The sequence below is a fragment of the Elephantulus edwardii genome, unplaced genomic scaffold (assembly GCF_000299155.1).
Source record: "Elephantulus edwardii isolate Elephantulus edwardi_28Jun2011 unplaced genomic scaffold, EleEdw1.0 scaffold00077, whole genome shotgun sequence".
NCBI classification, from domain to species: Eukaryota; Metazoa; Chordata; class Mammalia; order Macroscelidea; family Macroscelididae; genus Elephantulus; species Elephantulus edwardii.
In genome coordinates, this window is record NW_006399827.1 from 13,863,344 (window position 1) to 13,875,253 (window position 11,910).

Consider the following 11,910-nt stretch of genomic DNA (forward strand, 5'->3'; position numbering starts at 1 on the left):
AATCACAAATACTGCCCATCTTCCCCCCACCCCAGGAGCAACTTGGCAGTGCAGTTCCTGTACCACTAGGCCACCAGAACTCCTTATACATTCACAGACCTTCAAAATTGTTCCTTAATTTTTAATTTTTCAGTATCTTCTAAGTAAGTGAACATTTTTTCAACATCCATTTAAAATACCGGACCCTGCAGACCAAACAATGGAAGGACAAAGTGGTAAACTATCAGTTTCCTAACAGGACACTATACACTTTGCAGCCCCATTTACATCAATTTAGCTTGTGGTCATGAACATCTTATATGATTGGTTTTGTTGTGGTGTTTTTTTTAAAAAATAAACCATATATGCTCCATTTTTAACTAAACTGATTTTTTTTTTTTCCGGATTTCAGAGCTTGTTTTATTAGACACCATTGTATAGCCAGTGTCTGGAAAGGTGACTATCATGTAGTGAAGATTCAAAGTTTGCCGCCCGAATGATTGCAGAGGAGAGCTAAACTGATTTTTTAAGATGTTTTTACATTACCTTTAATTGGGACCTGGCATAAGTTTGTATCCTGATTATACTTATGTAAGCATTCATAATGCCAGTTTTATATTGTCTGTATCTCTGAGGAGCCCTGGTCATGTAGAGGTTACTGGGGTCAGTTCTGAAGATTTACTATCTTGGAGACTGTGAGTTGGATTAGCTTGGTTTGGATTGGCTTGGTTCTTTGCCTTTGTTTAGTCTAAGGAAGATCAATCATAATTTGTGAGAGTATTACAATTAACTGTTTTAATACTGCTTTATTTCACTGCCCTTTCTCATACATTCATGTGCACACCTGTAGTTCATATAGACAAACTTCCATGCGATTTACAGCTCTGAAAAACCTCTGGAGGGTCAGCTACAACTAGTTTTGACTAGATGGCAATGAGTTTGACAATTATTTTTAGTATAGTCAAAAAAATACACCACTGCTGACAAATTCATTGCTAAAATGAATTCCTTCATCTTCCAGTTGAGCAAACTAAGGATTTTAAACTCATACTGGTTCTAGTGAATTAAAAAACAACAAACCAGCCGTAGAATCTTAAAACCTGCAGTGTAACAGGCTGCAGTTGGGAGGTGAAGGCTGGGGTGGGAAGTCTTAACGAAAAGGAAAAGCGTTAAACTGGGCTCGTGCGGCACAGTTGACGCAGCAAGACGACATTAGAGGTGAACCCTGATTTGTGATTTTTACCAAGTAAAACAATGTAGTAAAATGACTTTAAACGCCGGTAGAAAAGAGACATGGAAATTGAAAACCGCTCCAACGCTGTGAAGCTCTGACAGGTTGACTCCTTCCATTTGGGAAGCCCAAAATGGCCGGACGAGGAACGCAGGAAAGCTGCCCGCGTGGATCTCCCCTCGCCCGCGGCCAGCCGAGAAAAGTGGGGGCCACGCCACGCCCCCCACGCCCCCACCGACGTAAACCCACTCGTGCCGTAATCCCGCAAACGTGCCGCAGGGCGTCGGGACCGCCCCAGCCCCGCCCACTGGAGTCGGAGCCGCGAACGTGAGGCATGCTGGGACTGCTTCTCGAGGCTCCCAGCTGTCCCTGCGACGGGCGCGGTGCGTAAGTCGCTGGCCAGCGGTGGCCGTTCTCCGTAAGATGGCTGACCGGCGGCGGCAGCGCGCTTCGCAGGATACCGAGGACGAGGAGTCTGGCGCTTCGGGCTCGGACAGTGGCGGCTTCCCGGCTCGGGGCGGCGGGAGTTGCAGCGGGAGCGTTGGAGGCGGAGACAGCGGCTCCCTTCCTTCCCAGCGCGGAGGCCGAGCCGGGGGCCTCCATCTGCGGCGGGTGGAGAGCGGGGGCGCGAAGAGCGCCGAGGAGTCCGAGTGTGTGAGTGAGCCGGCGGGGCGGGCGGGGGTGCATGCAGGCCGCGGGAGTGGAGGTCACGAGAGTTGCTGGCAGATTCTGGAGCTTGTTGGGTTGAAAAAGAGAGTGATCCCACTGCGGGTTTACCCCGGGGTCCTATAGGAAGAGGAATGCTTGGATTTTCTGGAGGGAAGAGGGTACGTTCTTAAATGCGAATGGACAGCGGATGTTGATTCAGAAATTGGGCTGGACGTCAAGAGAGCTGATCTCTATAAGATGCTACTTGTTAAAATTGCGTTATCCCCCACCTATTTTTCCAACCATTTTGTTTGGAGTCTTGAGCTTCTCACCTGTTTGCTTATTGGATGTCCACTCTGGAAACCCCAGAACTAACCCTCTGTCGTCTTTCCTTCAGGAGAGTGAGGATGGCATCGAGGGTGATGGTAAGTAAGATCTCTATCCCACCATGGCAGAATTTTGAGCACATTGTGAAGTATTCTTTTTCTGTGGAGTGGCTAAAAGAATAGGTTTAATCAGTGTCATCTTGGAAAAGTCAGTCTCTCTGAGCTTGTTGCCTCATCTGTAAAATTTTATCTACATCAAAGGTTGTTAACAGAGTTAAAAGGAAACTTTTAACCTGACACAGAATGATCAGAAGCAGTGATTACTATAATTTTGTTGCATCTTTTCCCATAACGTATTTCTTATTTCCTTCAGCTGTCCTCTCGGATTATGAAAGTGCAGAAGACTCAGAAGTGAGTATAATTTAGTTTTGTTTTCACTACAGATGGTGTGGATGGAGAAAATGTATGTTATAAATATTTACACACCTGGGGTGCATTTCTATGCATTTTTTTATTATTCATTTTAATGAAAGTTTACAGAAACTTTGCATTTCCATTCATTCATTGTTACACTTTTCTCCCTGCCCACCTCTCCCCCCCAGTTTGCTCTTTGAAAAGTAAAACTCTTTCATTGTTATACAATCCCTCCCCCCAAGTCCACTCTGCTATAAAGCCTTCATTCTGGACTCCTGTCATGACAATAATACCTAATCTTATATCCCTTCTAAACAGTTTTCACATTATTTATTACCTCTTTTCTTAAGTTTTCCTCCACCCCGATGTCAGTCTCATTTTACAACAGTGGCACTATGCAGTATTTGTCCTTTTGTGACTGAGATATTTCACTCAACATAATGTCCTCCATGGTCACTCATTTTGTATAATATTTCATGAGTTCCTTGTTTTTCAATGCAGCATAGTATTCCATTGTGTGAATATACCGCAGTTTCTCTATCCATTTGTTTGTTGATGGCCACTTGGGTTGTTTCCAACTCTCTGCCATTGTGAACAAAGCTTCAGTAAACATGGGTGTGCATATATCTGCTTGGGTGGCAGTTATGGTTTCTTTAGGTTATGTTCCCAGTAGTGGAATTGCTGGGTCAAATGGTATTTCTAGTTCCAACTTTTTGAGAAAGCTTCATACTGCCTTCCATAATGGTTGCACCATTCTACACTCCCACCAACAGTGAATAAGGGTTCCAGTTTCTCCAGACCTTGTCAGCATTTGATTGCTGCTCTGTTGAATTTTGCTATTCTGGAGTGAGATGATATCTCATAGTTGTTTTGTCTTCTGTGTATTTTTAATTTATGTTTCTGGAAAACTGTTAAAAGAGGTCTTACTTGGTTAGACTGAGGGAAGTTTGGGGCTACCTTTTCAAATAACATTTGTTAAACTCTTAGTAGTTGGTGTCATGCTCTCTTTTAAGAAACTAAGGTTCCAAATAAGAGAATAAAAACACCTCGTACCATTAATGACTGGAAGCAGGAGTAGCATCCACTTCCAGAATGGCTTGCCTCCGGAAACTCTATGTATGAACAGTGCTCAGGCCATTCGTTCATAGGGTCGCTATGAGTCGTCTACCACTCAACGGCATCAAACAACAACAACAACCATTAATGAGATGTTTGGTAGTTCATTTCATGCTTTCTAGGTAGAAAAACCAGCCAGTTTGGATAATCGACGTTTATGTAAAGACCTAGAAAATGCAGGATTATTCAGTGGGTTGTGCAAAAAAGCATATCAGTTTATAGAAGGAGTTTTATTTATCTTTAGGAGAAATCATGTTTCATACTTTGTGAACTTATCTGCTTTAATAAACCAGTAGAGTTGCTATCAGCGTGGCTGTTTGCCTAGGTTGCTAGTAAAGTGTCTTAAGTGTAGAATTTTGGTGAGAGGTTATATTCATGGATCAGAGATTTTCTGATAAATTTTATAGAACTGTTACTACATCTTATATTTTGTTACACTAGGGAGATGTAACAGTAAACTCTGTAACAAAATTCTTTAGTGATTTTTCTGACTTAACTAGGGAATTTGGTCAAATATTGTGGCAGTCCTAGGACTTGATGACAACTGCTGAGGGTATAATCTGTCTTAGGTAGTGGAGAAAAAGTACAACCTAAAGAATGAGTTGGAATTAGCTGGCAAAACAGTCTTTCCGGTAGGAGGAATAAGAAGTTTTCAAAAGGTCCAGAGACAGGAGGTGAACATTTGGAAACAAAGTAGTTTAGTGTGGCTGAAATGTTGTTGGGTCAAAATGGGTACAGAGATGATGGTAAATTGGTGAGAGGAAGCCACTGCATGAAGGGTCTTACTTGTAGTTCTGTCCTCCAAGTTTACTTCTGGGTCATAAGGGGAAAACAAAGTAAGCCCAGCGTGGAAGGGGAATGGTAAAGGGTCTTTAGACACCACTGAGCCATATGAAAGGTGATGGAAACATTTTGAAATGGGTTGTGTTGATGGTTGCAAAACATGAATATAATTAATGTTAACTAACTGACCCACGTAGAAAATGTTGGAATACTGAGTTTTGTATTTAAAGTATAAACAGACATATAAACAGCACATACTTACCAGAACCAAAAACCGGAAAGTGAAACCACTTCTTTCCAGTCACCCCTCTGCTGAGAATTTGCCTTTCGAGTTCAGATATTCTGAATCAAAACTACTTTTTAATACGGTTTTCGGGTAATTCATATGTATAAATAAGACTCATAGCACTGACGTATAAAACCCCAAATTCAGTGCCACTCTGCGCAACTCTTCATAATGACCTTCCATTGGGTTTCTGAGCATGTAAATCTTTATGGAAGGAGACTGTCCATGTTTCTCTTACACAGTCACTCTTGGACTGGAACTGCCAACTATTAGGTTAGCAACCCATTGGGCAATGTGCTCCACCATGGCTCCTTGGAATTTGTAAAGATCGGCCTTTTTTAAAAAAACAAACAAACAACAGCAAACCACTAACAAAAACCAATTTTGAGGGGAAAATGGAAATAATATTGGTATATTCTATGATACTGGAATTATTAGGTACCATAGTAACAATAACAGAGGCAGCCAAGTTGATAAGGGTGTTATGAAACACTTAGAGGATGAGATGTTTAAACAGAGGCATGAGGATGAGTAGGAGCGTTCCTAAGCAGAGGGAACATGGTCTAGCAAAAACATTTAGACTGCATGGTGAAACATGACTGGAAGGTGAGAGTGCAAGCCAGGGAGTTAGAAATGCATTTGAGACAGATCTTAAAGTACTTATAAAGCAAGTTTAAAAATGCTTATATTTTACTCTAAAGAAAGGGAAAATGGGGGACGTGGGAGAAAAGTGCAACAGTGAATGAATGGAAATCCAAAATCTTTGTAAATGTTCATTGAAATTAATAATAATAATTTAAAAAGGGGAAAACTGAAAAAGGTTTTAAATAAGAGTATGATATAGACCAGCATTTGTCAAAACCAGGGAACACTTGAATTAGAAAAGCCAGTTGGCTAGGCTACTGAAATAGAATCTGGGAGGCGTGAGGATGCGTTAGGGAAAGACTAGGAGACTCAGACCTTTATAGTTTAATAAGATCCTGGGTTGATTCTATGCACAGTAAAATCTTAGAATACTTTTATAATAACTGATTTGCCTAGAGTGAGGAAAATTGTTCTGGGGGTAGCAAAAGTGGAGACAGAAAGGTTTGTAAGAGCTGTTACAAAGATCTAACTAATCATTATGTATGGCATGGTTACAGTGGGGGCAGGAAAAGTGGAAGTGGTCAGAATGGAAAGTCTACGCTTTCAGTGGATAGGCTAGGATGATTGATAAGATGGCTTTTGTTTTCTCAGAAGCAAGTGTTAAAAGTAAACCTCAGTGCTCGCTTTGGCAGCACATTTACTAAAATTGGAACGATACAGAGAAGATCAGGAAGAAGTGTTCCATTTAAAAAAAAAAAAAGTAAACCTTAAAACGGTGAGAGAGAAAGGATTTGATGAGGGAAATGTTCCCCAGATAATTGAACATTGCTTACTCTTCATTGATTTCAAGTTGGAACCATTCAAACTGACTGATAGCTGACCTTCCAGGAGATTTTTCAGAGTCTATAAATCTCTCTTCAGTGGAGCAGCTGGTGGATTTAAACCACTTACCTTTAGATTGGCAGCATGACTCCCTAACCACTAGACCAGTAAAGCTCCTTGGAAATATTGCTAGGCAGTATGAAGTGTTCAGTGAGATTTGATGATTGTGAGCTCACCATTCTGTAATTGAAGGAGTTTGGCTGTTATCCTAGTGACAAGGAAAGAAAGGTCCCCAAAGGCCTTATTGTGTAGAATGGGTTGTAGAAGAGGCTGGGAGAGCTGTTGGGAGGGTCTTAGAAGTAGGCCAGTGACTGATGATGGTTCCCTAAGGAAGGGCAGTTGACATGGAACTGGTAAAATGAGGGCCAATTTAAGAGATATTTGTTATTAGTATGTGCTGTTGAGGCTAATACAACTGTGAACAACCAGAATGAACCCTATCCTATCCTGTGTCATCCTCATCATCTTTGATAATCTTAAGCCCGTTGCTACCATCACTGTCAATCCATGGCATTGAGTGTCTTTCTCTGTATTGCTGACCCTCCACCTATCCAAGCATGATGTCCCTTTCCAGAGAATAGCCCATCTTAACAACATGCCCAAACTATGTAAGATGAAGCTTTGCCATTCTTGCCTCTAAGGAGCACTCTGGTAGCACTTTCTCCAAGACATATCTGTTTGTTTTTTAGCAGCCCATGGAAGTTAGGTAGTATTAATAAAAGATTTTTATTTACTGAATTGGAATCTGATTAAGGAGTCATTTAAGGGATGTCCAGTTTGATGAAAGCTGTTACTCATAAAAGTATGGTGCTTCAAGAAGGAAGATGGTAAGTTAGGAACTGCCGATACAAAGATAGTGCTCAGTAGTCACAATTAATTTTGGCTACTATATCAGCAGAGATAATGATTTCTACCATCCCAGTAGTGGTATTGGATAGCACTCATCTAGATTAGGGGAAGATTTACTGTCCCAACTTTAATAGTAATTCTTTTTTTATATTTCATTTTAGTTAACAGCTGTGTATTCCTAAAGACTAAAATGTGGTGGTGGGGGGGTACCCTCAAGTTGGAACAGACTCTCCAGCACATTTTCAGAGGCAATAAATCGCATAGGAGGAGATTGCCCATCCTTCTCTCGAGAAGTACTATAGTTTTGTCCATTTCTTAAAATTTTATCTTTAAAAAAAGTCTCTCAGTCCACATGTTTGGCTCTTCACTCTACTGTTGACCTACTGACAAGATTTTGATGATTACACTTTATTGGTACGGTTCAGTGTGTTCCTCTGCCCTTTGTATTTCCTGAAAATTGTATTTCTAGACCTATGGAAAGATTTGATTTTGAACAAAATTGCCTGATGACCATATAATTTTGTTTCCCTTATAGCTCTTCTGCTGTCTTGTCTAGATGTCCAAAGCATTCTTTTCCTTTCAAATCCAATAATTAGAGTTTATCTTTATATTGATTGTCATTTTTTTAAAAATTTTTATTGTATTTTTTTTTTATTATTATTATTTTGTGTACGTGTACCATCAAATCAGATCTGACTGGTACAGGAGGATATTGCTCCTCCTTCTCCGGCAGAGCATCTGGTGGATTCGAACCATGTACCTCTGGGATGGCAGTGCAGCTTCTTGCCCCTAGGCCACCAGAGCTCCCCATATTGTATTATTTTTACGTGTACCGTCAAATCAGATCTGACTGGTACAGGAGGAGATTGCCCCCTCCTTCTCCAGCAGAGCATCTGGTGCATTTGAACCGCGTACCTCTGGGATTGCAGTGCAGCGCCTTGTAAATTTTATTTGAGTGTGTGTGTGTGCGCGCGCGCGCGCGTACACGTACACCGTCAAATCAGATTTGACTGGTACAGAAGGAGATTGTTCCTCCTTCTCCAGCAAAGCATCTGGTGGATTTGAACTGCACACTTCTGGGATTTCAGTGTAGCTTCTTACCACTAGGCCACCAGAGCTTGCCTATATTGATTGTCTTAAGTCAGTATTCTCAGATATGCAGAGTGTTTTCCAGAGTAATAAGGAAATCCTTTGATGAAAATACCTTTCCCTTTAATTTTTTATCCTTTTTTTCAGTTTTAAATTTTTCTTTTTCACTTTTTTTAAACCATTATTGACTGCATTTATTCACCCTTGTATTCTAATTTGGAACTTGAATCTGAAATGATTCTTTTATTCAACTGTTAATTTCTTCTTGACTCCTTTCATTTTATTTCAGTCTTTAAATTCTGATTGTGCCATAAGGGTCACCAGTGGTAGACGGGTTTTAGTTGAGCTCCCACATTAAGACTAAGACTTCTTAAATAGCAGGCTTCTGAAACCCTTATGAACAGTAGGGGAACACAGATAATTATAGTAATATTAGAGGTAAAGCCCCAATTGGAAGTCAGTCAAAATGAGGAAAAATAGTGACAAACATCCTTTAATAATTAGAACATGGAATGTACGAGGCATGAATGTTGGAAAACTAGAATTTGTGAAAAGTGAAGTGGAACTCATGAACATTGACATTCTAGGCATCAGTGAGTTGAGATGGATTAGCTTTGGCCACTTTGAAGCAGACTTTGAAGCAGACAGTCAACATGGTATACTATTCTAGGAATGAAGAACAGAAGAATGGTGTTACAGTCATATTTAAAAAGACAATTTCAAGTTCAACCCTGAAGTACAGTGTTGTAAGTGATAGGATATTATCCATATCCTATCCATACGCATATAAGCAAGACCTATTAATATGGTTATTACAGGAGCACTCTGGTTGTACTTTCTCCAAGACATACCTGTTTGTTTTTTAGCAGCCCGTGGAATTTAGGTAATATTAAGAAAAGATTTTTATTGACTGAATTGGAATCAAAGAGTCATTCAAGGGATGTCCAGGTTGATGAAAGCTGTTATTCACAAGGAAAGAGACCATAAGAGTATGGTCCTGAAAGAAGGAAGATAGTAAATTAGCAACTGCTAAAACAAAAGATAGTGTCTAAAGCCAAAGAGGAGGAAGTTGAAAACTTTTACAAAATTTTGCAGTCCAAAATTGACCAAACATGCAGTAAAAATGTGTGAATAATAACTGGTGACTAGAATGTAAAAGATGGAAACAAGAATGGTTGTTGAAACGTGTGGACTTGGTGACAGAAACGAGACTGGAAATAGAATGATCAGATTTTGTATGGTCAATGATTTATTCATTGCAAAAATATCTTTTAAAAAAAACATGAATGGTGACTTTACACAAGAAAGTCACCTGATGGGACTGCATAGGATTGACTACATCTTTGTAAAGGAATCATTAGAGAAGCTCAATATCAGCAGTCAGATCTAGACCAGGGTTGCTTGCTTTGTCAGCACATATACTAAAATTGGAAAGATATGGAGGGTGGAGGGACAGTACAAGAAGGGAAGACCCTCTGTGAGGTGGATTGATTGAGTGACTCGGGTAATCGGGATGGGTGTACCAGAGGCAGTGCGATTGACACAGGATAGAGCAGGGTTTAGGGCTGTTGTACATAGGGTCACTAATGGCACATAACAACAACAACAGGGAAGATTAGCATGGCCCCTGTGCAAGGATGACATGCAAATTTGTGAAACGTTCTATAATTTAAACAAATAACAAAACTAAACCAGGGGCAGACTCTGGAACAGACCATAGTTAACTCATGTGCAAGTTCAAATTGAGGTCTAAGAAAATTAAAACAAGTTCAAGAGAAACAGAATATGATCATGAGTCTGTTCCACCTGAATTTGAAAATCATCTTAAGAATCGGTTTGAAGCATTGAACACCAGTGATTAAACCAAATGAATTATGTGATGACATCAGGACATAGCATCGATAGAGAGCAAAAGGTCATTACAAAGAAAGACAAAAGAAAGAAAATACCAAAATGGAGGTCAGAAGAGACTCTAAAATTAATTGCATTAGAGTGTTGAGAAGCCAAAACAAAGGGAAAGATGCTGAAGTAAAATAACAGAAGATTTCAGAGGGCAGCTTGAGAAGACAGTTATAATGGAATGTGCAGAGTGCTGGAATTGGAGAATAAAAAGGGAAGAACTCACTTGGCATTTCTCAAGCTGAACTGAAAAATTCAAGCCCTGAGTTGCAATACTAAGAGATGCTATGGGCACGATCTTACTTGATCTAGGAATCATCAAAAGAACATGGAAGGAATACACAGAATCACTCTACCAAAAATAATGCTGACACATTTCAGGAAGTACCATAAGATCCAATGGTAATGAAGTTTTAAGTCACAGGAAGGCATTGGCAAAAAATATAAGGCCCCTCTCTGTAAATGTTCATTAAAATTATTAAAAAAAATTAACAACAACAGCAAAAAAATAAAGTCCCAGGAATTGATAGGATACTAATATGTGTCAACTAACAGATGCAGCTCTGGATGCACATACCAGTCTATACCAGAAAATTTGGAGGACAGCTGTCTAGCCACCTGACTGGAAAAGACCCATACTTGTTTCCATTGCCAAGAAAAGTGATCCAAAAGAAATGTCAAGAATAGTACATACATAGGGAGCTGCATAATTATAAGCAGAATGTAAAAGAGGCCCTGGCACCAGGGATATCACTGCTGATGTCACATGCTGTAGCTGAAACTAAAATATATTAGGATGTCTTTATGCTTTATTGACTATGGAAAGGCATTTGATTGTGAATCATAACAAGTTATGATTAACACTGAGAAAAATAGGAAACTCAGAGCACTTAATTGTACTCATGGAAAATCTATACCTAGACGAAGAGTCTGTTGTGCAGGCCTGTACCTAGATTAAGAGGCTGTTGTGCAAACAGAGCAAGGGAACACTACGTGGTTTAGAATTAAAAGTGGCATGCATCAGAGTTGTGTGTCCTCTCCATATCTCTTCAGTCTGTATGCTGAGCAAATTATTCAAGAAGCTGAACTGTATGAAAAAGAATGTTGCATCAGAATCAGGAAAACTAACCAGTAACCTGCATTATGAAAGTGACACACAACCTTGCCAAAAAGGAGGAGGACTTGAAGCACTCCAGGGGTAGGACTGCAGAAATTCAGACTACAGCCTTCAATATAGGTTGCATCTCAACATCAAGAAAACAAATTCTTATCATTGACCAATAGGCAATATCATAATAGATGGAGAAAGTTTGAAGTTGTGTTGCAGACCGAGGGTATAGTAATAATGAGACAGACAACCAAGAATGAGATAAGAGAGAGTAAAGACCGGGTCAGCAGTCCTGAAGACTGAAGCGCTCAAGCCATTCCTTTCTGTATATTGAGAATCATCAGGAAGGTGAACAAAGGATAATCACAAGGGAATTGTTTTGTTTTTTTTTTTTAAATAACACCTTAAGTTTATTAGATGACAGCACACACAGGAAACGCAGTAGTCGAGGAGCCTACTATCCGTTCCCAAAGGGATCATCCTAAGAATTGAGACCCAAGAGGCAAACCCCGGCAAAGGCCTGGTCTGCTGGCGTGTCGCTCGCGGTTAAAAGGGCTGCCTGCAGCGGGCTGGGGCCCCAGTTATGCGCAAACTCATGCTCTTGCGCAGCAGCGTAACCCCGGGAATTGTTGTTATCACGTGCCGTCAAGTCGTTTGTGACTCATAGCGACCCTATGTACAACAGCCCTAAAGCCTGCTCTGTCCTGTGCCAGTC

At 40.4% G+C, this 11,910-nt stretch overlaps 1 protein-coding gene across 1 annotated transcript in view; it reads left to right on the forward strand.

Moving 5' to 3' along the window:
• Positions 1 to 1,530: 1,530 nt before the first annotated feature.
• CASC3 (cancer susceptibility candidate 3) overlaps positions 1,531 to 11,910 on the forward strand; it is a 27,829-nt gene continuing 17,449 nt past the window's right edge. Inside the window, exons 1-3 of the mRNA XM_006889410.1 lie at positions 1,531 to 1,864; positions 2,256 to 2,283; positions 2,558 to 2,595. Of these exons, the coding sequence (XP_006889472.1) occupies positions 1,634 to 1,864; positions 2,256 to 2,283; positions 2,558 to 2,595 (297 nt within the window). The 5' untranslated portion in view covers positions 1,531 to 1,633. The remainder of the gene's footprint in view (positions 1,865 to 2,255; positions 2,284 to 2,557; positions 2,596 to 11,910) is intronic.